At 28.0% G+C, this 26,907-nt stretch overlaps 1 protein-coding gene across 1 annotated transcript in view; it reads left to right on the top strand.

Moving 5' to 3' along the window:
* Positions 1-25,867, top strand: part of LOC145846409 (methylcrotonoyl-CoA carboxylase subunit alpha, mitochondrial-like) — a 58,277-nt gene extending 32,410 nt beyond the window's left edge. Inside the window, exons 9-13 of the mRNA XM_082953219.1 lie at positions 5,326-5,484; positions 7,324-7,507; positions 15,474-15,817; positions 23,950-24,207; positions 25,468-25,867. Coding sequence (XP_082809345.1) covers positions 5,326-5,484; positions 7,324-7,507; positions 15,474-15,817; positions 23,950-24,207; positions 25,468-25,644 — 1,122 coding nt within the window. The 3' untranslated portion in view covers positions 25,645-25,867. The remainder of the gene's footprint in view (positions 1-5,325; positions 5,485-7,323; positions 7,508-15,473; positions 15,818-23,949; positions 24,208-25,467) is intronic.
* Positions 25,868-26,907: the final 1,040 nt, after the last annotated feature.

Genomic DNA, 26,907 nt, shown 5'->3' with positions numbered 1-26,907 from the left:
AATATATATTAGATTTTTACACTAGTAATAGATTAGATATAACACATATTTTAAAAACTTATCACTGAGTTTGTTATGTTAAGGGCATAGGGGATGGGGTCAATCACCTTTTTCACAATTTAGTCTTATTTTATTGAGTTGTAACTAAGCTATGAGTTGCTTTCAGCAGATTTTTAAAGCTCAAAATACTTTTGAGATAAAGCTGGTTGAAGTCGGAAACTACAATAGTAAAAATCAAGATCCCCCAATACCTAAAATGGCTTCTAAAGGGGATTTTCCTTACTTTGAAAAAATGTCAGGCTAAATTGGTCTTAGTCAGGCTGTCTCATTACAGATATTTTATTAAGGGGTAATAGGGATTATTAAAGTAGATTAGTACAACAATCAAAACAACACTTATATTTTATTTACATAAACTAAACAACACAAAGATACAATTACATCACTCTATACGAGAACTAAAGTTAAACACACAAGAAAACATTAGTTCTTAAATCTAACGTGCTTAAAATGCATCTTAACTTAAAGCACACTTGCCGAATGCTCTGCCGAAACTGCTACTGCTACTGCAAGTAAAATTCCGTTTTATAAGCACTGAAACAAATGTAAGTCCTAACAATAAAAAATGTTTTTGTTTTCAATACTGGAAGTACGTCACGAAATCTGCGTAAAACAGTTTACAACATCCGCTTTTAAATAAATTTGGAAAAGCTTGTTTTGAGAATAATGAAAAATATTTTTATTATTACAAAAAATTACATATTTATTCACGAGCTTTAAAATATTAAAATGAAATGTTAGTTTCATTACAAGGCTAAATGAAAAAAAATTCGCACACGAACCCTGAAAAAACGAATGGCAACCCTGTGCTAAGTTTTATATTTAAATTCAAAATTTTGAATTTTATTAACAATACAATGTTTCACTCGCTTGAACCTAATCAAACGAGATCATCTGTTGAAGAAAATTTGTAAAAATTAAAACTCATAATTTGAACCTATCATTTAGGAAAATCATAATTTTATCAGGTTTCTTTATGTTAATTTTTGATAAATGTAAGCAACTTAATAGTATTATAATTTTAATACTTAAACAATCAAATAAATATACTTACATTCAGCAGGCTTTTAAAATTTGTGAACATTAAAAACAATACTTGCAACTAAAGCATTAGACTGTATTTACTGTTCAAAAAAATATATATCTGTCGTATTGTGACGTAATTATAAAATTATGCTTATAAAATCGAATGGTGTTATGAATTTAAAGTTTGTTTTAATATTTGCTTGTACAAATTAAAATATAGATGAATTTATCAAATGTTCTTAAGTTTTAAAATATAAAGCTTTTTAAATGTACACATGAACATATTAAATCGTTCTTTTTATTTAAAGAAGTTCCCCGTCAGCGTTCGCTACTTCCATCTTCCCATAGGTCCAGGTCATGCAGATTCTCTGCGGATTCCTTATTTGCCCGATGTGATGTAAAATTTCCATTTAATGTTGCAATCAATTTTATTGTGTTTTAGTTTCCAAACATATTTCGACAGTTCGGTGCCGTTTTCCTTGTGGACTTTCATATCTCTTTTGTTGCCCGACTACCTTGTTTTAAAATGTCCCCCGTGCTTGGAAACTAAAACACATGTTTAAGTTTCTTGCATGTTTATGTAAAAATAGTTTACGGGTTTTATTCAACATGATCTCGTTTGATTAGGTTCAAGCGAGTAAAACATTGTATTGTTAATAAAATTTAAAATTATAAAATTATTTTAAAATATAGTTGTTTGCTGGTAGTTTAAATCACGTAAATTATTTATTTCACGATGCAACGAACATGCAACGATCTTAGTAAGTCGTTTACAGCCATTGTATAGTATGATTTAGTTTGAAGTTAAAAAAAGTATATACAGTTCTACCATTAGTAGGCTACGCACAGGGTTGTCAAAAAAATATGAAACTTACAAAAACCTGGAATTTAACAATTAAGGTAAAAAAAAACCTAGAATTTTGATCAATGATCACTCAGAAACCTGGAAAAAACTTAGAATTTTAAAGAAAAAACTGTTGTTTTAACCTAGAGTTGTGTAGTTTCTCGTTCAACGTTTTTCAATCAGCGGGCCGGATCCGGAAATATTTAGTCCTTTGCGGGCCGGAGCATTTTGTATTAGTTATTTACCGGATCCAGCCGAATAATGACTTTTTAGGTCCGAACCCGACTGCATACTAATTTTAAGTCGAGATCCGGATTCGGTCGGATTCTAATTAAAATATAAGTTTTGGATCCAGCCGGAATCTAGTTATATTGATACAGTGGATTCACATTTTTTGAATCCTTAAAATTCACAAATTTTTCTTAAGTCTTTTAATTAAAGATATATATTGAGACATGTCAGGTGTTAAAACAATGTCTATAAGTATAATTGACATTTAATTGACAAAGGTACGTATGTAAAATATCGTACTTAAAAAAACACTTTGCTTGGGGTAATTTGACAAAACGATATTTCAACTAATTTAGAACAACACAAAACATTAGGACAAAATGGTATATTTATTACTACACATTAATTTGCAAAGTCATTTTTTAGCATGTTACTAAAGTCAAATTCTTACAGTTTTTATTTGTAAAAACATGATGCAAAGTTTTATTAAACATTTGTTATATTGAGTTGACCCTTAGTGGGCCTGTCACTCTGCTTGCGGGCCGGTCATTTTCATTTGCGGGCCGTATCCCATTAATGTTTAAAAAACGGTTGGGGGCCGGATCCGGCCCGCGGGCCGTACGTTGCCCACCCCTATTTTAACCTGTATAAATAAAAGACTGAAAACTTTACATTATATAAAGTCTTTGGTTATGTATTTTTTGAATCGGTTTTAATTAAGAACTTGATTTAAAAAAGTCAGGAAACATTTTTCCAGCTAGATCTGTGGCAACCCTGACCTTGTATAGTTAAAGCTTTTTTATTACCGTTTGTAATCTAATATAATCCTCTGCTGTTACAGTTTGATCTGATAACACATTGTGTTTGTCAGGAACTGCATCAAGCTCGGGATTCCCTTTATGAGTTTGCCTACTAGTACCTGTTTTCTTCTCGGCCGGTTGGGCACGCGTAGCGTGCTTAGCAACTAGCTTTGTAAGGCTATTGGCCGAGAGCGCCTTGGGCTTTTTACTGGTAGTACTAATAGCTTACTATAAATAGAATATTTTATTTGTGACTAACTAGATCGTAACTACGTTTAACTAGTTGTCTCGAGATATTCTTAATTAAGCGTTTTATACAACTTTTAATATTAACTATCGTACTTATTTAACTTAGTCTACGAAGATTCTAATACTTACTTAATGTAATTATAATATAGGCTAGAAAGTAAATTCTTAATTTAATTTTAGTGATTTCAACGTATACTTCACTATATAGTTTTGATAGAGAACCAAATACGATACACTAATTAGATTAATACTACAATTACTTAATTACCTTCTACGGTTAATACTAAAAATATAGGTTCGGAACTCTAATTTTTTTCTACAATGTTTAATAACAAGCGATAAAAAATAACACTCACACACATGCAAGTCAGAGCTCGATGGTTTGTTTGCAAGGCAACTTTTACTCAATGTATTAGCGTTTGTTTACAGTCCTCAGCTATTCTTACTGAAGTCAGAGCCACGCTAGGACTTGAAGCGTATGAAACGTCTAAAAGTCCGCTTTGATTGAACTACAATAGAAGTTTCTACTAGAGAAACGGTTTTTAAAATAACAACGAGATAGAAATCAATACAGGTCGAAATATAAACTTGCTTCCGTTTTTCGGCGATTCTTACAGGAATATAATTCACTGTAGAAGTGTAGAGCTCAAAAAACGGTTGTAGCGAACTACGAAAGCTGGAAAGTGTAATGAACTACGTTTGCTTTAGTTTTTCGGCGATTCTTACTGGAAAATAATTCACTGTAGAAGTGTAAAACTCGAAAAACGGTTGTAGCGATCAACGAAAGCTGGAAAGTGTAATGAATTACTCTTGCTTTCGTTTCTCAGTGGTGTTTATTGAAGTCAGTGGACTACAAAATAAGTCCAATGCTGAGCAACAATCGCTAAAAAACAACAAAAGCTAAACGAATATATTCGCTGAAATACAATTTAAGTGACGTTCACAACTAGGTTTAAACACGTTCTGGTAAACGTTTTTGAGGTTCAGTTTGTTACTTAGTCAAACAATATGCGATTCTAACGAAAAATAGTGAAATCTGGTTCACAAAGAATCTGCTAAAACAAAAAAGCGTTTGCTTTAATTGTTACTAATCGTAACTATTCATACCAACAACGATAACTAGCCGAAACAAAAGCGAATGAACCTGCAAATGCCAAGCGCACTCGCTTTAAACAAAAAGCTGCGACGCTTAACTACGACAGAAGTTTTAACATTCTACTCAAGACTATTCAAAAACTGTAAAAAAGACTCCCCTTTCGAGCCGCGCTCGGCTTTATACAGTGTTAAGCTAAAGTAAAAACTCTTTTCTTTATTATAAGTCTCTCGGAACAAGCAGGTAATGCTTACACTAATACTGTGTATGATTAATATGTACTGTGTTCATTTTTAGCTTAAAATTATTTTGCTTGCAAATTATGTTTAGCAAACAAGCTAAGATCTTCTGTTCTTTAAAGTACTTTTTTTTAAAACATTTTGAACTGTGTTGTTAGTTAAACACAGAGAAACGTGCATCAGTTCATTTATTCTTAGCAAACTGTTGTTATTATTTAAGTTCTCTAAACTTTAACGATAAAAAATTACTTTTCAAAAAAAAAAAATTTTAGACCAAAAATTACTGTTTTTTAATGACTTTAAAATCAAAATGATATTAATAATTTAGCTTTTAATAAGAGCCTGGTGTAGAAAAAAGAGGTTAAAACCTCAACAGGGTCAAAGAATACTTTAAAGTACGGTACTATGTAAAAAATGTCAGGTATAAATAAGTCTAACGAGGTTTTGTGATCCGTTAAACATTAACCTTCAATAAATGGAAGCTATATAATCATTTATATATTTTTTGAATTTTCAATATAGAAGCAGGACCCATATTTAATTAAGCTAGACTTATTTTTTCCTAGGCATCAAATTTAAAGTGCGACTTATCTATGTGTTCTTTCTTCGTACAATAATGCAATCATCTTTCGTTGTTTATTTGTATCAACAAGTTTAAACTAGTTAAATACTTAAGTAACCCAGTTAGTAATTTTACGGTAGAAATGTTGAAAATACTGTACAATTATGTATTGAGACATGGAAATTTTTTTTCACATAATTTCAAATTTTTATATATTGCAGTCGGAAATTTTGTTAAGAGGGCATTCGTTTGAAGCCCGTATATATGCTGAAGACCCAGACAATAACTTCATGCCAGGTGCCGGTCCCTTACTCCACCTAAAAACTCCTATTGATGATGCTAATATCAGAGTTGAAACCGGTGTTAGAAAGGGTGATCAGGTTTGTAAAAGTTTATAAATCTCAGTAATCATACTTTATAGTTTATAACGTCAGAAAATTACTGTGTTTATGAAAAAAAGTACAAACGAGCAACAACAACAAAAGTTTGTTGTAATTTAATTACAACTTTTCTATATATTTAGCTTATTAAATTAACGTCGTTTCTTGTATAAAATAAATAATGAAGTACTGAGATTTTTCAATTGATGTTTTATATTGGTATTATATAAGACACCGATTTAAAATTCCATAAAACCGTTGTCATAAACAAAGTTTTCCAAAGACGTTGTTAGTTATTATTACTCATTAATTGTTTTTGTTTTTCATATTTTTACAATTTTTTGGTTTTAGAGCATTTTGGTTATTCTTTACAATAGAGTTTAAGTAATATAATGGAGTTATCATAGTTAATTAAATTTTATTCACGCTTGAATAAAAATGTTACCACTTGCTCTCAGAATAGATTCTTTACAATATTATGACTAAATTGTTTTCTTTTAATTTTTGATCAAATTCGTGTAGCTTAACGTAGCATTTCACAATAATTAAATGTATCTGTATGTTATTCAGTCAAAGTAAGTTTAAAAAATATTTGCATCGGTGATAAACAAAAAAGCAATTTATTAAGCTGTGTTGGTACTACTTATTGACAATACTCAGAATATAATAGTTTTTTAAAGTAAGCTAATCCAAAAAACTTACTGTGTATGCAACAAAAAATATTTAATTTTATTCACCTCTACGGGCAGTAATTGGATACATTTTTTTAACAGTGTCGACTTTTACCTTGTTGTAGCTTTTAAGAGTTATTAAATATTTTATTTTATTATATATAACAACAAGTTATGATCATACCACTTGGAATATAAAACCACAAGACCTAAGTTCTGTTCTTTTTGAAACTCATCAGTCAGTCATAACCGAAGATACTTGCAGTCGTCGTCAATCAACAAATAATTATCATATTTTACCACGAAGCTACTATATTAACTTTATATATGTAAGTACATTTTGTGTATATAATTTAAAAACAAATTGTATTTGTATAAAAACACTTTTATTAAGTGAAAGCTGCCCATAAAATATAAATAGAATAGCTTTACGGAGTCTGTAAAACATTTCTGTACAAAAACAGCTTGTTTTGATTTCTTGTGAGTTTTGACTGTATAGATCTATATGATGTAACGCCTTATTTCGTTATCTTTGGTATTCAAAGATTTTATATGTGTGTTCTATCTTAAACATTTTTTTACTGCCATAAAAAAGTAAGCCAGGTCTTGAATCAGTTAATAACTTTTTTTAACTATATATTAGCAGCTACAATTAATGTAGCAAGCCTCTTTAGTTTCTATTTACTAATTAAAAATTATATTTAGGTACATCGTTTTGTAAACAATAAGACTTCTAAATTTATTTTCAATTTTTAATCTGACTAAGTTACATGCTAAACTAAAATATTCTAGAATTACTTGTTGTAATTTTGCTCTTCTTTTCACTTAAAAGGCAATTTTCGCACGAGGTAAATTACATCTTTATCTATAATAAATAGCTTGAAATAATTGTTTATAGGTGTTTTAAAAAAATAGAAATGTTTAAAAGCTTTTTAAAAAGTTGTTAATTCAATATAATTAAGTTTAAAAAATTATTGGCTAAAGAGATCTAAAAAAAATTCTTTCCATGTTTTTTTTTGTATTACAACCCTAATTCATTTTTGTTTAAGTGTTTTTGTTAATACTTATACCGAAGCAAAGCTTTTCAAATATGTTCATTAGTAACCTAAATTTACAATACCAGTTTAGAGCTTTTATATTTAGTCTTTCAATTTACGTTGCTAAATAGGTGTCTTCGCACTACGATCCCATGATAGCGAAGTTGGTTGTTTGGGCCGAAGATCGAGGTAAGGCACTTTCAAAGTTAAACACATGTCTTTCTAAGTATGAAATTGTTGGACCTGACACCAATATCCAGTTTCTAAGAAGACTTGCAACACATAAGAACTTTATAAATGGAGAAGTTCATACTGGTATGTTTTATGACTTAACAAAAGAAACAAAGTTTAACATACCCTTATTTATTTTTATAAGTTGTTTTTATTACATCACTTAGTCACTATAAGTAAAGAATATATTAATAAAAAAGATTTTTATTTTCAGTGTAGGATTTTAATAGATCTAATTGAGTAAACTTTTTCAACTACAATTTAGGAGTCATATAAAATATTTTGTTTACTATAACTTGTTTCAGCTGGGAGCCGATCATTTATAACCCCCCATCATTTCTAACTCCATCACTTATAACCCGATCATTTCTAACCCGATCGTTTTTAACCCAATCACTTCTAACCCGATCACAGCTAACCCGATCACAGCTAACCCGATCATTTCTATTACTATAATTTCTAACCGAATCAATTCTAACGCAATCAATTTTAACCCGATCATTTCTAACCCGATTTTTTCTACATCAATCAGTAAAAAGTAGTTTATTTTTAATTTTCTTATTAATCAGTATTTGTTTTAAAAACAAACGGAACTTTACAAAATTGTATTTTTCTTGAAATTTAATTTTTCTGTCATAAACAAAACTTAGTGATTATATTGTTCTACTTATGTTAAGTAGAAATTAGTCAATACTTGTTTAAAGAGCAGAGTTCTTAGCGGCAATTTCAAAGTTTATGTTTTGTGTTACTTTCATCAATTATATTATTTTTCTTTATTTTTTTTGTTTTGTGCTATTATTTGCTTCTAACATTTCTTGTACAACTGTACATATAAAATTTTAATTGTGTTGCGACTTGTTTTTCTTTTATATGAATGGTTTTCATCAAAGCATGTGCTAATTAAATTTAAAAAAGTATGTTTTTTGTTTTAGAACTTACAGTTAAACTAAACGGGCAAAACTATTTTTAAATTTAATTAGCACATCCTTTGATGAAACCATCCATATAAAAAAGAATCAATCCTAAGACATTTATAGTATCATACAGTTGCACAAGTAATTTTAAATAATAACTTTTAAAATAATAGCTTGCAACAAAATAAACAATAAAAGTAGCAAAAAAAGATAAACTTTGCAATTTCTGCAACGAACCCTGCCCTTTAAACATCCAATGCCTAATTTCTAACATTATCTATATAGCAGCAGTAACATCAAATAAAGCAACCAAACAGTACGTGAGATCTACGGGAAGCAGATTTAAACAAAGATACAGGAACCACAAATGTTTACTTAAAAACATTAACAAAAGACATACAACCGAACTGGCAAACTATATTTGTAATTCAAAAGATAACAACACAGACTATAAAATTAAACGGAAATACTTAACAGGACAATATCAAAATTTAATACTAAATTCGGCAGTAGACTTTGCAACTTAGAAAAAATCGAAATTGTTAAATCAGACATGACTATAACACTTAACAAGAAAAACGAAAGAGAAAATATATGCATTCCTTACCAAAACTACTTTTTTAGCAAAATTAAACCTGATAATAATTTAAATCAAAGTAAAATTAAGCCGCGCACACGAGCAGTTTAACACATTTTTCTAATACAACCATTCAGTTCCATTCTTTAGAAAGTTTTTTTAATACAACCTTTCCTTTCCATACTTATCATAATTTTTGTAGCAATTACTAAAACTTTTTCAAAATGCACAAATTCTTAAACCAATATTTAATATAAAAACTGAAATAAGCGTATTTTTCAAACTTAACTTACTGCACAAAAACCTTCATTATTACTGCGTCATAATGTTTTTAAATTTTTTTATTCCATATTTCTGCAAAACATGTTTAATAAACTAAAGATTTACTGAGTAATATATGAGCTTGAAATATCTCATATACAAAACAGCTGTATAAAACTGTTGTTTATTATATAGTTAAATAAATATATATACAGAAATAATGTATTGTATGTACTAAATAATGTAGGGTTATCGGGTTAAATATCAATCTTTGTAACCTGTTGGTTATACAGTATAATATAGAAGATTCTGCTAAATAGTTGGATTAAATTTAAACTAAGTGTTGGCAACGTACAACCCGCAGGCAAGATCTTGCCCGCCAAGCAGAATTTGCTTGCTCGCTACGTAGTTTATAGCCTAAAAAACTGCAAAACGAACAAAGTTAGGCTTTTATATAACAATTATATTTAAGTTTGCTAAGTCTAGTTTTTAGTATACAGTAATGCATTTAAATTATAATTTAATTACAATTTGTTTAAAAGATTCTTTTGATGCTTATTTTTTTATATTTATTAATCTCTCCGCTTGCTAAGACTTTTTGTAAAAAGTACGGTCCACAAAAGAATTTTTCAGGTAAATCTGGCCTGCAAACTAGAAAAGTTTCCCATCCCTAATTTAAATTGCTCTATTGTGTGATACTTCTAAATTTTAACTATTACAATTCGTTTAAATTCAGAAAGTATGGACAATAATCTTTAAAAAAACTTAAACTTTGATAAGTTTTACTTTAAAAAATAATTTTAAGTCATTTAAGAGTAGCTTTAATTTTTAATACTAACAACAATAACAATTGACAATGTACTATATTTATTGAAAAATTTCAACGTTTTTGTATGTTAAATTAATAATACAGTTTTACGGAGTTTTCATAAATTGGACAGTAGTACTACTATACTTTAAAGTTCTACGTATCTATCAATAATTGAAAACATTTATTTAATTATGATCTTTTGTATTTACTAGTGTATCTATTTTTATCGTATTAAGATTAAAAAAAGGTTTATTGTGTTTTACAAGCAGTTAATTAAATCTTTTTTTTTTTGTTTGTGTAAATAAAGTGTGTGATCAAAACCTTTTTTAGCAGAGTAATCGTTTCCCGTCATAAGAAACTATTTAGTAAAAGTTTATTTATGCGTTATTCACTTAACAGGGTTGCCACTTTACCTGGAAACCTGTAAAAACCTGGAATTTGAGGAATGTTGAAAAAAACATGGAAAAACCTGGAATTTTGATCAAAAAACCTGTAAAAACCTGGAATTTTTAATAATTTTAACATTTTCAGTTGTAAAACTTTGATTTGATACAAAAAATCTATCATATAATTAAGATTTTTTGTCATCAAAAATTTTCTTTTATTATAAAACACATTTAAAGTAACTTTACAGTATCTTTTCAATATTTCATATTATTTAACACAGTTTCTTAAATAGAAATTAACTTTAAACTAAAAATAGACCCAAAAATGTGTACTTTTAAAAACCTAGAAGAAATTTAGAAAATCTGGAAAAAAATTGAAAAAACGAGTGGCAACCCTGATTAAATAATCTTAAAATAACAAATACAGATTACAATGGCTAATATAGTATATAAACTGTTTACAAACTATTGAAAAATGTATAAAAAGCCTACAAAATATTAAAAAATGTAATAATTAGATTTAGGTTATTTAGTTTAAGGATCTTTAATAGTAGAAAAAATTGTGTACTTATTTTAAAGATTTCACAAATGTTATAAAACATCATAAAAGTACAAGCAATTAACTATAGTTCATTACTTATAAATGTATGTAAGTAATACAGAACTAGTAGGTTTAAAGTTTATGTAAGTAGACTACTAAGCATTTATTAATTATAAATTGCACAACAAACTTTATGGTGTATAACATATATACTTATACTATTTAGAGGGCAAAAATTTTATTTGAAAACAAAATAAACTCAAATCATGCATATAAGTTTAGAATTAAAAGAACATTCAAAATATATGAGGAATTTTAATTAAAATATATTTTCTTCTATTCAGTGCTTTTTTCTGTAATTTGAGGTTTTGAGCTATTTTATTTACATACGAGCATAAATTTAGAGAAATCTATTTGATGTAATGTTTCATAAGTAATTTGTTATTTCTTACTTTCCTTGTCAGTTTCCAAATATTATTTGCAAGATTTGTATTATTTTGTCACTAGGGAATAAATTTTTGTTAGCTAAATATGTTTACATTAGGGATATCGATAAAGTAAGCACCGGAACGAGGGTACACACTGAATTTGGAAAATGAGTGAGATAAGAAAAATAAAAAAAGCTATTGTACAGGGTTGCCAAAAAACCAGGGATTTGACAATTTAGGCTAAAAAAACCTGGAGTTTGAGAAATTTTGAAAAAAAAACCTAGAATTTTGAACAAAAATCATTAACAAACCTGGATTTTGAACAAAAACCACAAAAAATCTGGAATTTTAAACAATTTTAACATGTTAAGCAGTAAAACTTCGATTTGACACAATAAATCTATTGTATAGATAAAAAAATTGTAATCATCAAATTTTTTTAATAAATAACACATGTAAAGAATCTTTAAGATATTTTTTCTATGTATTTTTTCTACTTAACACAGTTTTTTACCTTGAACTCATTTTTAAAATAAAAATAGACCATAAAACTTGTAATTTTAAAACCCTGGAAGAAATTTTTAAAACCTGGAGAAAATTTTCCAAAAACATTTGGCAACCCTGTACTGTATTTAAGGAAAGAAAACATTATCTTAGTATGATTACTATAAGTATGCACAATTACTTTTTTTACCTTGATGATCATGAAATGTTGTATTTTTATTAGTGATCTACCGAATCCTTTATTTAGGATCCGGCCGCAACCGGGTCTTTTTCAATTTAAGATCCGGTCGGAACCAGATCCGGATCTTTTTTTTGAAAGTAATCCGGCTGGATCAGGATCAATTTTTTCAATTTAAGATCTATTTTTAATTCAAGATCTGGCTGGATCCGGATCCTTAATGTTTTAAGTTCTATATAGTTTTAATAGAGAACCTAATAAAACTGTTAATTACTAAAAATAGTTTAATAAAAATATTTTGATTAAAATAACACAATAGTATAGTCTAAATATTTTATTTGAACACTAGGAAAAAATATCTACCTAAACGAAATCTCAGTTTAAATATTAAATTTCAAGATACTTATACGACTAAACTTGAATTTTGTACCTTGTATGACATAAAAGAAAAAAAAATGTTACAATGCTTAAAAAAATAACAAACTTTATTTTTATGATAAACTTTACATTATACTTTTATTTACAAAAGTTCGAACTACAAGATTAACAATAACTTCTTTAGCAACTGTTTAGATATATAAAAGTAAGTTGTATGGTAAATAGAGTTTACTTTTATTGGGTAGCTGTCAAATTTGCACAAGTGCACAAAGTGCACGAAGATGCTTTTGCACGAGAAATAAATTTGCACGAAGGGTCATTTTTGCACGAAGACATTTTTTCACGGGTTATTTTTTTAAGTTTTATTATTAATTTATTTTCTTTCACTGTAACCCCTAATCCTTACCCTTGGTCGGTAACTTTTTTTCTTTCTTACTATCACTGTTACCCCTTACCCTCATTCGGGAGCTTTTTTTTAATCATTGTTTTATTTTTACTATTACTGTTACCCCTAACCATCGGTCAGTGATTTTTTTTTTAGTATAGTTTTTATTTTATGTTTATATTTTATCATATTTTTTTGTTTTTTTACTCTGGTGCCAAATTATATTCGTACGATTTTGTGCCCTTGTGCAAATTTGTCTTTGTGCAAAAACATCTTCGTGCAATTTAGTAACCTCGTAAAATTTTGTCTTCGTGCAAATTTGATCCTTTCCCGTTTTATTATATCAAAGCCATTAAGCTACAAAGAAACCTAATCTTGTTTTTACAAGTTGTGATGAAGAAATAACAGTTTATCGCCGGCTTTCGGAAGCAATAGGTTTCGCTTTTTAATCAGCTTCTGAAAATAACCTTTCCGAATAAACAGAAGATGGTGGTGCCGAAAGATACCTTCATGCAAACCTGGCAATATGTGTGTATAAATTTTATTCAGCCAAATAGAACTTAATTTCTGTCTCAATCTTTGATAAACTGAATCTTGTTGCTCATTTTCGTGAGTGTTTGCACTTCTTTCCGATTTAAGTGTAGAATAGAGCGACAAAAAGTTTTTACGAACATAATTTTTAGGTAGTTGAGCTTTAGGTTTATTAGGTGGTAATGGTGGAACTTAACCACTTTTACCAGTATCACGACTACTATGATTTTTTCTTCTTCTGATTTCAATAAACTTACAACCTTTTGTTTGAGATTAGCAGGGAAAACGTCAAATTGATACCGTAGATCAACGCTGTTGCGAGTAAAAACAAGTCCTTATCATGATAGTTTATTCGTGTGCTGTTTTTAATAGTAAAAACCTTCTTTTGAAAGCCTTTTCTATATTTTCTGCCAAGGTTGTTAAAGTTGTAGAACTACTTTGATCTGGTCGACTATTAGCTTTTTGATTAAAGAACTTTTTAGTACTGCTGCATGCGGTATTACACTTGACAGCAATGCGTTGTTTTTATAACACTACTGCGTTACTATGTAAAAAGGTTTGAGCAGTTCTTTAAGGAGACTAACAAGTTTTCATTCATCAGCTGTAAGAATATTTTCGGGTTTAAATTTGTTGTTAGCCACGTATTTCTGGAGACTTGTTTTTAACTTGTTTAGTCTTTCCACCATAAGGTAGGTTGAGTTTCACCTTGTTTCAACGTGTTGCACAAGTAACAAGGCTTTTTGCATTGACACTGATGGACCTAAAGTGACCTGGATTTTTTTAGTTTTTCACACGCTCTAGAAGAATGATTAAATTGGCCAACAGCTTGACGGGCCTTGGCTATTTAAACACTTATGTTATTTTCTGAAAAAAGTGAATCTTTAATGATCAGTTGAAGCGTGTGAATAAACAGGGTGCTGAAGAGATTCTAACAACAACATACCAGTCTTATGTTAAATGCATTATCGCACAAAAAAACGTGAATGCGATTCATATTAATACCCCAATTTTCAAGCATCTCCTTTATGCTTTCACGAGTATTAAAGCCAATGTGAGAACCTTCTTTTTCCTTACAGTGCAAAGCTCGGTGTTTGTACTCAAAGCTTTCATTTTATCAATGCGCTCTTAAAAAAGTATATGATGTCTTTATCTTCGAATTTGGCTATATGTAACTTGTAAATGACAAAAACGAAGCTTCTGATAACTCAGTTTGCACTTTTATCTTAAACTTTTATAAGTCTGAGGAAGTATTGTATCAATGAAGTACTTAGTACTCGGAATCAAGTAAGTTGGCTCTAAAGAAGCCAACAGGTCTATGAAACCTTGGTCGCTAGTACTTGAAAATGGTTGGTTATCCATAGTAATCATGTTCATATTTTTTTAATGAATATTGATTGCTTTTAGATCGTTTATTTTCCATTGTTTTACAGGGCGGTAACTCTCAATACTAACTTGGTTCATTGCTGTTAGCTTCCTTTTTTTGGAGTTGGGGACGAACTATCGCTGATTGCTTCCTTGCATGATGATGATTTTCTAGCCTCTAAAAATTATCTTTGATAATTTCTATTCAAAAGCTTTAGTAAAGGAGAAGTGCTGTACGATTTACCAGTATCAAAACACAATAATCCAAGTCTATAAAACTGAAAGAAGCTGATTACGGAAAACAAAGTCTTTTCAAACTAATTGGATCCGGATCCGGCCAAATCTTAGCTAGGATCTGACCTGATCCGGATATTTTTGAAAAATTAAAATCCGGCTGGAACCGGATCCAAGCAAAAAATATCCAATTTCGGCCGGATATCTTGGATCCGGTGATCACTAATTTTTATTAAAGTAAGTAGATTGTTATAGAAGACTATAGTAGATATAGAAAATTATATAATATATAAATATAGAAATATTTAGAAAAGACTATTTTTTTGGGATGGGCAACAGTAGGGTCGGATACGACCCGCCAACAGAAGAAGCTGGCATGCAACGTTTAGCTCTGAAACAAAATGTTCAAAAGTAGTATATTTTTGTCAATCATCTATTTAGCTTTTGAAAAATCAATAAGTATTTAAAAAATATAATTATTTAAATTAAGATAGAGTTTTTGTGATATTATATAAATATCAAAAAAAAAATTGTAATTAAATTAGTAATTTTACCAACAGGATTTATACCTCAACACTTTGACTCGCTTTTTCCTGCTAAAAAGCTGCCTGATACAATAGAAAAATCTTTACTCACTTGCTTGTACCTCCTCGCTGACAAACATTTAGTCCGGGTTAATCATAAAAATTCTAGTAGTTTAGGTCCTTTCAATATCAGTACCAACTTCTACCTAAATGTTAATCCTCAAAAAGAAGTGAACTTTTTTGTAGATGGAAATTTAATTACAACTAAAGTAACACCAATTCCTGGTAATAAACTTGACAAAAGTGAAAAGTTTGTAGTTACATCAAAAGATGAATTCAATGAAGATATTTCTATAGAAACGTCCGGTACGATTTATTTGGTTTGTTTCAGAATTGCATTATTTTTTTTTTAAACTTGAAGTTTTTTTTATATAAAATAGTTTTGTAATGATGCTCTTAAATTGTCGAACAAACTAAATTAACTTTTTAATGCTTTATGCACTATAATGTTAGAATACAGTAGTATATGTTTGTTATTTTAAAGCGTTTTTGGAATGTTGTATTAATTTATACCGCATGTAACTTAAACTGAATTATGTTTATTTTTATTTATAGATTTAAGTTAACTCAGTTTTATAAACAAAAACCAAGCATGTATGCTTAATATTCTGTTTTAACTTAGTTTATAAATATTAGTTTCTTTGGCTCAAATGTATCAATTCACCACACTTATTAAAAGTCTTGACCAACATTACTTAAATTTAGCGCGTTTGAATAAAAAACTCTAAGTAGTTGAAAAGTTAGTTATGCTTAAAATTTTTAAGTATCTACAAAAAAAAGTATGAAATAGTTAAATTAAAAAACTTTAAGATTTTTTTACTGATTTTGTACTTACGATTCTGTTAAGTAATCTTTATTTTGAGTACGCTCTGTTTAGGTACGCACTTCCTAGAACGTATTTTAGCTTTGATCAAAATGCGTATGCAAGAAGGATATTAATGTAGTTGAAAATGTTTATATGTGCGTTTTGTTCTTAACGGTTACTCAACATCTTCTTTGACTAATTTCAAATTTAATTTATTTATTCGGAAACTCTTAAGTATATACTGTCCAGTACATATATCTTACAGTAGATCAGTTATCTGCTTTACACGTTTTAAATAAATAGTTTTAAAACTTTGTGCTATATCATTTGAAGTTTCAAAATATTTTTACTTCTGTTACCCTTTTATAACTTTTTAAATTTATTATTATTTTTGTGTTTATATTCTATTTTCACAGATTATTACAAACAATACAATTTTTCATTCTTATATTAAGTATAACAGATCATCAGTTGTTAAGATAGTTCTGAAAAAAGTATTTGAACAAATAAATTGAAGGTATCAATGAATAAAAATAAGTAAAACAAAAATAAGTAAAGTTTAAGTAAGCACAACATCTTTTAAAATCTCATGTTTAAAGTTAAAAATATACTGTAAAATTATTAATGTTATTGTATAAAACATTAGTACTCAAGTAGATTTTATAAAAACAAAGCTTTGTAATATTAAACTTAAATAAGAATCCAAAAAATGTACAAAAGTAAGAATTTAGTATAATTCTGATTTATATATTTGATTATACCAGGGTTCGTGCGCGTCAGGCTAAGTCAGGCTAAATCAGTTTTTTTGAAAAACGTTGAAAAACGTCAGGTTAAATCAGTTTTTTTATTAAAAAATTTGAGAATATCAGTTTTTCTCAGTTCAAATGCTTGAAAATTTGATTAAAAGCAATTGAGAAATCATTTTATAATCAAATTGGGATGTGAGTTTATTTCTAAATAAAGATTAAGTTATTGAAGAAAAAATCAGTCAGTATTTGTAAAAATAAATGCTTAAAACCTTTAGTTGAATTTCTAAAAAAAAATTTAAGAATCTTGATTATTTTGTTGTGAGTAGATTATATATGTCATAATTATGAAAATTCATAAAAAAAATACAGTTTAAACATTACAGTTTAGTTCAACAACTTAGCTGTTTGTTTAAATTTGTTTACATCAGCTGTGTTTTTCAGAGCTTAGTTGGTTGAACTGTTTTAATTTCTAATTTAAAGGCTTTATACCAAATACTTTTTAGATAAAAACTCTTAGCAGTTTATTCATATATTTTACTGTTTGTTCAAAGTCAGGCTGAGATATTATAACACTAAAACTTAGCTTAAATATATAAGTACTTAGTTTTGTGGGAGTACAAATTTTAGGTACAATTCATTTTTCTTTACACGAACAAAATATTAAAGGTTTATTTTAATTTAAGTGTAAGCTTTTTAAATCTGATATGACATCAACAATCACTGTATTAATTAAGAGTATAGGATTTATAATTATGTATAAATTTAAAGTATTAGTCAAAATACTATAATAATTTTTTTTACCTTATTTTAATAATTGTGTAAGCGTTTCATTTTTAATTTTAATAAATCATGACAATGCACGTAGTTTTATTATAAATCTTGTGGTTATAATGTTTTTACTTAGTGCTTAATTAAATTGATCAATTGTGTTTAGTAATATATATTAAATTTTTACACTAGTAGTAGATTAGTTATAACACTTATTTTAAAACTTATTACTGAATTTGTTATGTTAAGGGCATAGGGGAGTCACCTTTTTCACAATTTAGTCTTATTTTATTGAGTTGTAACTAAGCTATGAGTTGCTTTTTGCAGATTTTTAAAGCTCAAATATTTTTGAGATAAAGCTGGTTGAAGTTTGAGATTACAATAGTACTAATCAAGACCCCCCAATACCTAAAATGACTTCTAAAGGGGAGTTTCCTTACTTTAATAAAATGTCAGGCTAAATTGGTCTCAGTCAGGCTAAATTAAAAAAATTTTGCGCACGAACCCTGTTATGCTTTAATTAGCTGTTCAACTTTTTCAATGTACATGCATTGAAGATATTTAAAAATTGTTATCAATTTTATGAAAAACTCGTAAAACCACAGAATCGGGAAAGTTTTTAGAAGTTCTAACGCTTCGTATGTATAATTGTTTAAGTACAACAGTTATTCGGTATATTATAAAATAGCTTATATTATAAATAAGCTTTACGTACAATTAGTTGATAAGTATTTTGTTTTTTTCAAGTCCTAAAAAATATAAAATTTTATTAAAACATCTTAACAGTTGCACTTAAAAAATTATCTTGGTAGTAAGAACTTGTTTGAAAAAGTACTTTATTTATTTATAAACAGCTATATCTCTCTATGTTAAATTATTAACACATATTGTTAAAATCTATTCAATTAGGCTGTATGACAGGGTACCAGTGTCATTGTTGCAGCTCTTGCGACAATGATGAATCTCAACTGCATATAAATCAAAAAAATATCATATTGATAAAAAAAATTGTCATCGTCATTTTTTTTTGATTAAAAAACACATTTAAGTAGCTTTACAATATCTTTTCAGTGTTGTTAACTACATTACACAGTTTTTAACCTTAAACTAGCTAAAAATAGACCTAAAAATGTGTACATTCGAAAACCTGGTAGAAATTAAGAAAACCTGGAAGATATTTCTCAAAAACCAGTGGCAACCCTAGTACAAATATAAATAAATAACTGTAGAAGCATAAAATAAAAATAAACAGTATCGGGTTAGAAAAAAGTTTTTTTTAGTGAACTAAGCTGACTTTGGCATATGGTGATTTAGGCCAGTTTTGGTCACCTAGATAGTTATTTTGCTCCGAAAAGCTTTACTTTGTTTATTTCAACGTGAGAAAAATCATACTTTCTCGTTTGATAAAAAGAATCACAAATACTTACAAAACTATCTACAACCTCATACTTTATCACTCATATCATATGTTAAATAATTAATTTTTCATCGTTTTGTTAACTATTACAAAGTTTTAAACGCCATAAAAACTTATTTATTTAACACAAAATGTATAACTTTTACTTAGGTTGTGATAAGTCTGACTAAAGTCTTATTTAGTTAGGACTTCCCTAATATTTATATATTAGGTAGGTATTATCTTTGTGTAAATAATTTTTTAAAAGCAATTCTTGAAGTCATTTTTAATTGTAAATTCAATTAAGTTTTTATATTTCAAATAAGCTTTCCTACTTCTAAAGTACTTGACTAAAATGTTATTTTAAGTCGAGGGTAAGTCCTCTATTTCCCTATTTCCCCCTGACATGGGTCCCATTTCAAAGACGTTCAGCCCGACTAACAAATCAACAACTGCAACAGCAAGAAAAGTAATCCTCATAGGCTTCAGTATTTATCCTTAATAAATTATAGTGTTCATACTCGTCAGACTGCATAAATTTTTTCATATTTTCATTCGGCAGTATTGGCAAAATGTCAGTTTTTGTCCGTTTATCTGCAAAAAAGAATTGTGAATTATTAAAACACTTTGAATTTTTTTTCATTAGGGTTTCCCAAAGTGGGCCATGACAGATACTCAGGAGGCAATGAGTAGTAAAGGAGCCAAAGGGGGCCCAGAGGTGATAATTTGAAATTTATACTAGATATTCTTGAGTTGCAGATGAAAAGCAAAAAAAAAAGGTCTTAGGTGTATTTTATGGTAGATAAAAAACTTTCACTAGATATTCTTGAGTTGCAGATGAAGAGCAAGAAAAAAAGTTTTTGGTGTTATTTATCGCAGTTTATGAGTAATCTTGTTGAAGGGGGCCATGGCTTTTTCAATTTCTTTAAAGGAGGCCATTTGCAAAAAAGTTTGGGAAACCCTGGTTTAGATTTAGAGAAAACTAAGAGCAAAATAAGAGCAGAACCAAATAAAAACTTGTTTGATTTAATTTTTCAACACAATGTATTTGTAGTAGCTATAATAAATTTCAACTTTGTAGTATTAGTTTTTATTTATTTATTCATACTAAAAAAAATTCTTTTAGTTTCTCATTTATTTCTTGTTTTAATTTTACTTTTAGTTGTTGCAAGTTCTCTAATACTATTTAGTTAAATAGATTGAAAATTTATAAAAAAAGAATTTACAAATTAAAACTAATAACAAATAATAACTAGATTGTTTAGCTATTTATGTTTTAAATCAACATAAAGGCTTTTGAACAATCATATGAGAAGAACTTTAAAGAAATTTATTTAAAATAATAGTACAGGTTGCAATAGAACAAAACAAAAATTGAATAATAGTAATTATGTACCGTTTAAGTAGTTTAAATCTTTCAAAAAACACCTTTTTTAGCCTAAGATTAATTTACCACTAAAAATGGTCAAAAAAAGATGCTATTTCAAAAACCTGGAAGAAATTTGAAAACCTGGAAAACATTTGCCAAAAACGAATGGCCACCCTGACTTTTTCATCTTAAAAAAACCTTTTAAGTATGTTTCCAATATCTTTTGAATGATGTTGTACTAATAAAGACATTTTAACTTTAAACTTAGTTTTATACTAAAATTAAACCTAAAAGCTTGTACACTCGAAAACCTGGAAGAAATATTTAAAAAACCTTTGGCAACCCTGTAAATTGTTAGTTTTTTAGTTATTTCAATGAAAGTTTGATTTTCTAGCCTTACAATTACCAAAATTTTGTCAGTAAAAATGTTTGAATATTTCTGAAAACATATTATAACTTTTAGAGTAAGTTTGTTTTATTTCGAATATATAATTAAACTGAATTTATTTATAAATAAGCATTTGTATATTTTAGCAATCTGTAAGCTAATGCTCTAAAAATAGAATGTATGTATCGGTTACAATAGTATTCGAATTCTGAACTCAAATTCTTGTGATATTTTTCAACGGCTATATCTAATAAAACAATTTGTAATTGAAAACAAGTCTACTAAAAAGTCCTTTCTTAGTAGGCTATGCAACCAAACTTAAAGGCTAAATTTTTTCATCTGGTTATAAGCTCAATAGGGCGTTGACCAACAAGGGTTGGGAAAATGTTGGTCTAAATTAGGGCTGTTAAAAACTGCAAAATTTTGCGTACAAACCCTGAAATTAAATACTATTTGTTTGTTTATATGTACAAAATATTATATGATGTAGTTGCGCTGGTGGTTGAAAGGGGCAATTGCTGTTCGGACAACATTATTTACAAGGCAACAGTTAACTCTGACCTTAAAAGGAAGTTCTACATCGGCTTATGCTCAACTCAGTTTAGATTCTGATATGTTAATCATAAAAAATCTTTTAAAGTTGATGTATATGGAAATGAAACTGACCTTTCAAAGTACGTTTGCAACCTAAAGCGCAAAAACATTCATTTTAGAACAACTTAGGGGTGATAAAAAGAGCACAGCCTATAGCAGATGGTAATGACCCTGTTTGTATGCTTTGCTTAAAATAATCAACGGCCGTTGTGTGTTTGTTGAAAAAAGAGGGTTGCTTAAATAAGAGGAGTTAATTCATATAGTTTTGGCGACACATCAGTAAAGATAAAGTTTATTATCAATGTTTTACAGAAATTTAGAATTTGAATTTTTTTGTAAGTATTATGACGTAGTAATAATAAAGGTTTTTGTACAGCAAGTTAAGTTTGAAAAGTACGCTGATCTTGTTAGTTTAAGAATTTATGCATTTTGAAAAGATTGGAAAAGTTCTTAAACTAACAAGTACAGTGTACTTTTCAAACTTAACTTGCTGTACAAAAACCTTCACTATTACTACGTCATAATACTTATAAAAATTTCTAAATTCTAAATTTCTGTTGAACTAATCGACCAGAGTTGTTACTTAAGTTACGCTGGCCTGGTAATTAACTGGCTTAACGCGTTATAACAATACCGGTGACGGTTACTTTAGCTAATTTTTAGAACTAACATAGCTATATAACTTAGCTAAGTTTATTCATCAAAAGCAAATTAAACTTAAACTATCATTTAAACTTAGACAATTTATGAAGTAATTAGATTGTTAGAATGCTTAAACTACTTATATATCGGAATCGAGATTCAGAAACAAAACGTGTATTTACAAATTAATAAAATCAAGATAAAACAAAATACAATAAACTACTAAAATAAACACCAATTACTACTTTAGCTCAAAAGCCAAAGTGAAAAACATCATTTTTTATTAAAAATGGCCGTTAATGCCAAGCTACAACAACAACCAAAGAGCTCAGCCACTAACTCGCCTAACCAGCACGCTTAATGATTTTAAGGTGTTTGTATAGTTTGAGAGAAAAGAAAGAAAGAAAGCCATTTTCAACTGCTAAAACACTATCAAGTGTTACACTGTTAAACATTGTTAATAAACTTTAACTTTACTGATGAGTATATGAGGTAATTTATCAAAACGGTCGTATAAACCTATTGTTTTTTATACAATCAAATAAATATATATATAAATACAGCACTAAGTTTTACTAATACAAATGTTTCACTATTCTGTTAGACTAAACAGCTCTTCAGTTGAAAAAGAGAAAACGTTTATTACAATAGTATCTTAAGACATAAATCAAAATGTACATGAAACTAAGCAAAAAACTTTAAGGATTGTTACCTAACTAAATAAATCATTAAAAAGTATAAGACACACTAAGTTTGCATAAACGTTCAAATTTATTTAAAATAGAAGCTAGAAAAGTGTTTACAATTATTAAAAAGTTTATTTTGCAAGATTTGAGTTTAATTTTGACTACTCGTATTTTTCCATGTTGTAGAAAGAGCAGCCATTTTTTAAATTGAATTAATGTTTTTGTTCGTGCTAAAATTTCCAACTTAATGCTAAAAATCTTTATTTATATCTTTTAAATCCAAAATATATTTCAAAAGCGTAGTTTTTAGTCTGTATTTACTGTTGTTAAAAGAACTTTTATGCCGTTTGCTTACTTCTAAGCGATAAACCTGTTGACCAAACATACTGCTCACTTTTCTCCGATGTTTTTACCGTCGCTCTTTATATAATTCATTAAGAAAACTCGATTTAAAAAAAAAACAGAACAAACGTTTCATAAAAACAATAAAGTTGTTTTTTATCTTCAGCTATTACGGTTTGAACGAATTCGACTTTTCTTAACATTAATACAAAATAAACAAAAAAACAAAAACAATTATGACGTAGTTATTAAATATTGTAGAGTACAAATATTCAGTGCAAAAATTAATTTTTCATTGAAACAAACAACTAAAATTCACAAAACTACAAATAAAAGACTTAAATACTTAAAAGTTTATTTAATTTTAAGAGATGCTATATCATATGTCGACAAGACAATATGAATTCACTCCTCTTATTTAAGCAACCCTCTTTTTTCAACAAACACACAACGGCCGTTGATTATTTTAAGCAAAGGATACAAACAGGGTCATTACCATCTGCTATAGGCTGTGCTCTTTTTATCACCCCTAAGTTGTTCTAAAATGAATGTTTTTGCGCTTTAGGTTGCAAACGTACTTTAAAAGCTCAATCCTATCTCATTGTCAGCATGTAATCAGTTTTGTATGCGTATATATGGTATATGTATATATCTTAAAACTAAGTTTTAGCCTTTATAAATAATAAGTTTAACTAATTAGTTTTCTAATAAAGGATTCTGCAAGAAGTGGTGAAATTGTTACTTCAATTAATGGTGTTGTGATGTCTCATAGAATAGTTTTTTCCCATGGAGATAGAAAAAAACAAGAAAGCGATCGTTTAATTGTGTATACTGAAGCTTTTCATGGCAACGGCATGGTTATATTGAAGATTCCTCTGAAAAACTATCTTGTTAGTTCATTGGTTGAAGGAATTGGTAAATCGCAAGGATCAAGCTCAATGAAGGCACCTATGACTGGTAATGTTGAAAAAGTAAGTATAATCAATAAATTTGAAACTGATTCGTTTAAATTTAACTATACATGGTTGCCATATTCCTGGAATTTGACAATTTAGGCTCAAAAAACCTGAAAAAAACAGAAAAATAGAGAAAAAAAATCTAGAATTTTAAACAAAAATCACTAAAAAACTTAAATTTATAAACTATTTTTACATGTAGAGTAACGAAACTTCGATCAGATATGAAAAATCTATCATAAAGATAATTTTTTTGTATCATAAAAAACCACAATAAAAATAATTTTACAGTATCTTTTCAATATAGTTATACTATTAAAGACATTTTTTTAAAGTTGTTTTTAATTTTATACTAAAAATGAACCAAAAATCTTGTTTTTTTTAGAAACAATAATTTAGAAATTCGGAAAGAAATTTATAAAAAACCTTTGGCAATCCTGACTATAGATCTATAGATATATTTTTTTATAATAAACGAATTTGATACATACTATAAAAGTGTTTTAAGTTTTGTAATAAACTTTTTAATACGTAACTATTATAAATAATTATATTTAAAATAATCTTGATTGTTTTATAAGTACTTAGAGTAGTAAATTATGTTCTTAAGTGCGTTGTTTGTTGGTGCTAGCCGTGGGTTAGCAAGAGACTCATATAAAGTTTAAAACAGTTTTAGAATAGGGAAAAGATAATAATAACTAGTCAGTAGATAATTTTCTGCTGTGAAGCACCACAAATAGAAGCAAAACTCAACAACGTAAAGTGTGTATACCGGATCATTTAGTCTCCTGTTTAAGGAAAGTATAAAAACATCTAAATTTAGTAGATACTAAAAGTTAATGAAAAATGATTAAATGAAATCTAAAAAAATATGCCATTATAAAACGTGAATGTAAATGTTAAACTATAGTTGTTTAAAATGGTTTTAGTTAAATTGCCTATGATAGAAGTAAACTTTATAGTTTTGCTTAATATGTTTGTTATAGAGATCGAAACAAGTTCGGTTTAATGTAACAATAACAACATTTTAAAAGTGTTTTCTTATTTGAACTGACGTACGTTTCTTTTTGTTAAGCTTAAAACACAGTTTTACAGTGTTTTTCATGAAGCTTTCTAAGTACTTAGTTCAAAATAGTTTCTTGCTGTTTGAACCAAAGTTTCATTTGTTTTATTTTTTCTAATACACTTGTTTGAGTTTTACTTGTTTTTAAGTTTTTGCTTTAAATTTCAATGAATTTAGTGTACTACTTAAGAAATTCTATTACTTTAAACCAGGTGTTAGTGTGTGAAGGTGAACAAGTTAAAGAAGGGCAAACACTGATGATTATGATAGCTATGAAAATGGAACATCAAATAAAATCTCAACGTGACGGTGTCGTTGAACGAGTTTTTTTTTCTGAAGGAGATAGTGCTGAAAGAAATCAAGTACTGATTAAATTAAACGGTGACTAAATCTATCTGGTTGAAGGAAGAAATTTATATATTAACACTGCATTTTAATGTGAAGTATAAATTTAAGTTTATATGACTGTATAGCTTAAAAACCCTTCATCGTGATTAATAATTTTCATCTAGGTTTTTGTGACTATTTAGTTGTTTATTTTTATAGAACGATTTTGTAAGTTGATAGTATAAATTAGTATTGAAGCTAAAAAATAAATTTAGCATATTCGTATTTACAAAAATTTAAAAAGACAACTTTAGTTTTTTTTTACCCACAAGTTGATTAAATGTTAAAACCAGGGTTTTCCAAACTTTATTTAATAACCTCCATCTTGGCAGAATTTCGAAAAAAAATATTGTCTATTTACTAGTGAAATGACCATTTACTTTTGCGCTCCATTACTATTTATTGCCCAATGGTGACAAAAATTACCCTTATAAGGCTAGTACCGCCCACTTTTGGAAACCCTTGTTTAAACCTCTAAACGATTTTTTAATTTATTACTGCGACACGTGATATTAGTTAGTGGAAAAAGTTTATTAGTATCAATAAATTATCTTAACATAAAACTTTTGTTTCGAGATAGTTTATGAGTTTTTTAGTTACTAAAATAGCATTAATTCAATTTTATAGAACATAAAATTGTAAAGATAAAAAATAACAAACCAAATGTAAAAAATCCGGCCGAACCCGAATATAATAACATTTTTTGATAAATATTAATTGATTTTGAATCTTAAATGTCCCAGAGTTTCATAGACTAGTTTGCCTGATAGCTTTAAGCTTTTCTTTGGAGGTTCGGGTGCAGTACAACTTCTATCTTTGTCTAAAAATTCACTTTTAGACTTTTTGTAACTCTAGCTGTGTTGAGTTTTCAAATGCTTGTGCATGGAAGAGAGGTAGTATAGGACTTTTGCTACTTCCTTTTTTTATCTTAACTCCACAGATATTGCATACTGCGATGGAATTATCTTCCTAACTTATAGTAAAATGTTGCTAGGCTATTGAAAACATTATTAATACTAGAAATAAAAAAACTCTAGAAAATAATAACCTAATAGTATTATGCACTAAATCTTAATTTTGGATAGTTTTAATTTATCTGTTGTGTAAACTATACTTTGATAAGGCTGTAAATATAGGTCGTTATAGTTTTTTTCTTAAATTATGTTTTTATTTAGATAAAACATTTTATGGATACGAAAAAATGTTTTTTAAACTACTATGCAAAACATGATCAAACAAAATACAAACCAATGTATTTTTAAGTA

The sequence above is a fragment of the Thalia democratica genome, chromosome 1, assembly GCF_965202585.1.
Source record: "Thalia democratica chromosome 1, ktThaDemo2.hap1.1, whole genome shotgun sequence".
Taxonomy (NCBI): Eukaryota; Metazoa; Chordata; class Thaliacea; order Salpida; family Salpidae; genus Thalia; species Thalia democratica.
The sequence above is the reverse complement of the archived record's forward strand: the minus strand, read 5'-3'. Positions and strand labels throughout refer to the sequence as shown.